General features: G+C 41.4%; 1 protein-coding gene across 1 annotated transcript in view; it reads left to right on the top strand.

The window, feature by feature from the left end:
• The window catches only part of ZRSR2 (zinc finger (CCCH type), RNA-binding motif and serine/arginine rich 2), a 13,087-nt gene extending 10,879 nt beyond the window's left edge, over positions 1–2,208 (top strand). The window contains exons 8-10 of the mRNA XM_009701448.1: positions 613–668; positions 844–953; positions 1,595–2,208. Of these exons, the coding sequence (XP_009699750.1) occupies positions 613–668; positions 844–953; positions 1,595–2,076 (648 nt within the window). The 3' untranslated portion in view covers positions 2,077–2,208. The remainder of the gene's footprint in view (positions 1–612; positions 669–843; positions 954–1,594) is intronic.
• The last annotated feature ends 2,154 nt before the right edge of the window (positions 2,209–4,362 follow it).

The raw sequence follows: 4,362 nt of genomic DNA, 5'->3' as shown, positions 1-4,362 counted from the left end.
GATATCTGAAGAGGCCTGGGGGCGGGCGAGGCTGGGCTCACAGTTCTGCCCTGGAGAACCGGGTTCTAGCCTGCTTGACCCTGCCCCTCTCACAATCTTTTGTAACTAGCAACAAGCTTTTTGGAAGTCAAATTGTGTATTTTTGAGAGCTTTATATATACTTTGAATGCTAAATCATTATGAAAAAAGGTGTTTTGGAACTGTACAGTGAAAGCTAGTGACTTCGGCTTTTCTAACTCATCTCACAGGGATGCTGTGAAGGTAAATTGCTCTAAAGATTCTCTTACCGTACTGAATCCCACATTTTCCCATGAGGATACTACTAACAGTTTTCAGAGCAGGATTTGGCTGTTGCACAGTAGGGTTGTCCCAGACTAAGTGAAGCAGAGGTCCCAGCATTAGTCAAGGCATAATGCGGGGAACAGTCAAACATAAGGCAGAAGGTGGGGTTTTGTTTGTCTTTTTACTAAAACTAAGTGTTCAGAAGAACACCATATATAAGTTCGTATCGATGAGCTGCCATAAATGGGAATGGCTGCCATCTCAGCATACATGACCTACTGTATAGCGTAAACCTCTCGTTGCGCTAACTTGGTATTTCCATCCCCCTAGGTCAGCTGCAACTATGAGCCTCACCTGCGAGGAAATGTGTATGTCCAGTATCAGTCGTAAGTGCTCACAGTCTTACTAAGTTTTAGAACTAAACTCCAAAGCCGGTAATGAACACTGTTTGTATAATCCACATGATTAATTCTCATACTGTAACGGGAGCTGAAAATTGATAAGTAACATTTTAAATGATTGTATGATGATAATGCTGTGTGTCATTTTTACTTTTTAAAGGGAGAAGGACTGTCAGGCAGCTCTTGCTCTATTCAGTGGACGATGGTATGCAGGCCGACAGCTTCATTGTGAATTTTGTCCTGTGACAAGGTGGAAAACTGCTATATGTGGTGAGTCACATAAACGCGTGGAAAAGAGAATGTGTGTTACTGAAAGAGTACTTACGGAAGTGAAAAAGAGGGAATTAGCCTGTAGCTTTCCGATCTGCCTAATGTTGTAGTTCATTTCTGTTTGGAGGACAAATAGGCTAACTTGCTTGTGTAGATCGAGGAAAGAAAGGGAATATTCATACCATGTAACGTAACTGTCTGAATCGTTCTAGTGGATTTACCTTGGACTGGAAAAGAAAGTTTGGATCCTAGCTTTGGAAATAATAATCTTGAGGTGAAACCACAGGAAGTACTAATTTGCTGTTGCTTTTTAAAGAGACAGTTTCTGAACCACCAACAGTTCTCAGCAGTAGCTATCACATTTGACTTACCTATGTTTACATTCTTAGATTAAGGTAGTAAAATTATTGATGAAAATTCTTTTAAGCTAAAACCTTCATAGCTGTTAAAAAGTTAATTCCAAGAAAAGTACATATTGAAAATTAATCTTGCATGAATTAAATTGATAGGTGGTGATGCATGTTTTTCTGTTTGAAGAAGCAAAATTCAGTTTCTTGAGTTTCTTTCCAGTAGGTGTGTAATGAAGAGAGAGAGATTTAACAGGTCTGGTGCATAAAAAAGCAAACCCTAATCTGTTGCAGGCTTATTTGAAAGGCAGAAGTGTCCAAGAGGGAAACACTGCAACTTTCTTCATGTATTCAAAAATCCAAACAATGAGTTTTGGGAGGCCAATAGGGACATACGTATTTCTCCTGAACGGACTAACCAGTTGTCTAAAAACTCTGAAAGGAGAAACAGAACAAGCCATCGTGATGACTATTACAGCCGGTCAAGGAGAAGGGGCAGCCCAAGCCCAGATCATTCTTACCGGAGAAATGGAGAATCTGAGAGGAAAAAGAATCGCCGCAAAAACAAGAGAAGGCGCCGATCTGGAAGGTCGAGAAGTCGAGAAAGGAGGAGGTCTCGCAGCAGGGGGAGAAAGAGGAGAGGCCGCAGCCGCAGCAGAAGTCATAGTCGAACACGCAGTAGGAGCAGAAGTCGGAGTTCCTCTAGATCCAGGAGCAGGGGTAAAAAGAGATCGAGCAGCAGAGGAAAAAATAGTGAAACTCCCAAAACAAAGTGAGAATTACTTCTAGAAATTGCTAATTGATCAAACATAGAGCTGACAAAGAAATCTTTCCAATAGGGCACCAGGTATATTTGAGTTTCAAATAAAGTGTTCTTGCACATTAAAATGTTTCTTCCTAATAAAGGAACCTAGTTTATTGTGTGCTAAGCTTCAGAAAATTCAAACTTTAAGTCCTATATAAGGTGTGAATGTCAAGTACTCTAGCTACTCTGTCCCTCTAAACTGCTGCAACATCTGGATGCATACCGAGTACAAATAGAAAGAGAAGCTTATTTGGTATATGCTTATTTGTGTGTTACGTGTGTGTTAAGTGTTTACTGTCTCTGTAAGGAGTTAGTACAGAACAGCCAGCGTGCTGTAAATTCACACCACGGCATACTGCAAATTGAAGTCTGTGTAGAAGACTGCCATTTATATTTTCCATCTGTTTATGGGAAATCTCTTTCTAGACAAAGTAAATATAATCATGTTATGAGCTGGAGAAAAGGGATCTAAAAGACATCATTATTTCATTGTACAATACTTGCCCAGTAGGAGCTTTGTGGTCATAAGTGTTGGATTTTTCTCTCTCCCCTGACTGAGCTAATTGCCTGTAGGGATTGCAGCAGACTAAAACCAAGTGGGAAGTACACAGAAAAACAATCAATTTATTCAGTACCTTAATCCCCGGGTAAGAGCGGAGACCGTGCACTTGTAATCCTCAAGTGAGGATAGTAAATACTTTGCATACCTCTTGGTTGCATACCATTTGTATGCAACCTGCCTGACCTGTGATGGAGTTGGGGAAGAGTGTACATCTGGTAACCAAAGGCGCGTAGGTAGTTGTGAAGGCTCAAGGTGGTTGCAGAGTGGCTAAAGAAACGGAAAGTTTTGCACCTGAAACAATACTTTTGGGTTTTGGGAGGGGAGGACTTGACTTAAAGCCTTTTTAGGCTTATTTTACAGTTTAAGGCACCCTACTGCCTAGCTTCCCTACCATCAAGGTAGAGAGTAGGGTACGTAAAAATGGAAGTTATCAGGACAAAACCTTTTTGAAATGACAGCTGTATTAGCAAAGTACCTGCAATTAGATAAATCCTTACAAATGTTTCTTTAATTTTTAAATGAAAGATCTGTGCTATTAGCTGGACTGTACTTCACACTGCTTAACTTCAGGTATTTAACTTGGGCACCCAGGCGTCCTTAGAGGCTGGGAGAGAGCAGTTTGTGGCAGCGAAGGTGCAGGGGTCCTGAACGGTCTGCAGAGTAACCTCCCTCTCTTTAGCCTCTCCAAAGAACTCGGGCTCCTGCCTTTCGAGCACAGTTCAGAAGCCTAAAGCAGACATGAAGTGCTCCCAAACAGATACTCGTTATGACTCCCACAATGTAACATAAAGTCCTGTAGAAAATCTGGATACCCAAACTTGACGATAGCATTCCTCACAGCCAGAACATTTTTTCCGCCAGGATAATTAAGAGTGAATGAACATTGCTTCTGGATATAATATATATATTTTTGCTTTTCTAAATGCATACCGCACCTAGCATGCTGATTATACATTTTCCTTCTTTCATGTGTAACTGTTGTCCAATATGGAGTAATACAACAAAAGTGCTATATATTGATGTTCAGTTCAAACCCAACTTTCACTATATATTGTCATAACTGTAGGCAGAATTGTAGCTTAGTTAATTTGATTAAATGTTTTAGTTATTAACAGGTGTAGGAATTGTAATTTAATAGCATAACTTTTGAAATAACTTTGTTTGAAAGGCATATTTCAAAGGATAGACAGCACTAAGTTTCAAATTCTATTTGAGAAAGTTGTGACCACCTGTTTCTCATAATGGATCTTTTTCTGACTAGACCTTACAGACAAGATTTTTCCCCGAGGTTTCTATTTTTTCACAGATGCTCACTTGTCTAGTTGGGTCACTTGCGCAGAATGTGGCAAACTCTGGTTCTGTTCCCTGGAGCAGAATTGAACTGGCGTTTCCCACTTGCCGAGACACACCACCAGCAGCCCAAAAACATCTCCCGGTCACTGGTGCTGCCTTGCTTCCCACAACTCGCGCTGCCAAACTGGCCTGCGGGTTAAGGCTCTCGGGAGGGAAGAGTTGACCCGTAGTACGTTGTACATCCCGCAGCGGGATATCCCTGAGCGTTAACTTAGGGAAACCGATGACTGAGCTCAGACAGAAGTGGTGGAATGGGTGGTGGGAACCTGGGACCGGGCGGGTGAAATAACTAAGCAAAGCAGGCCGCTGTAGGATTAGATACCAAGTGCCAACTAACACCAT

The sequence above is a fragment of the Cariama cristata genome, unplaced genomic scaffold (genome assembly GCF_000690535.1).
Source record: "Cariama cristata isolate BGI_N322 unplaced genomic scaffold, ASM69053v1 scaffold42015, whole genome shotgun sequence".
Taxonomy (NCBI): domain Eukaryota; kingdom Metazoa; phylum Chordata; class Aves; order Cariamiformes; family Cariamidae; genus Cariama; species Cariama cristata.
Note: the sequence above shows the minus strand (reverse complement) of the source record. Positions and strands in the feature narration are given on the sequence as shown.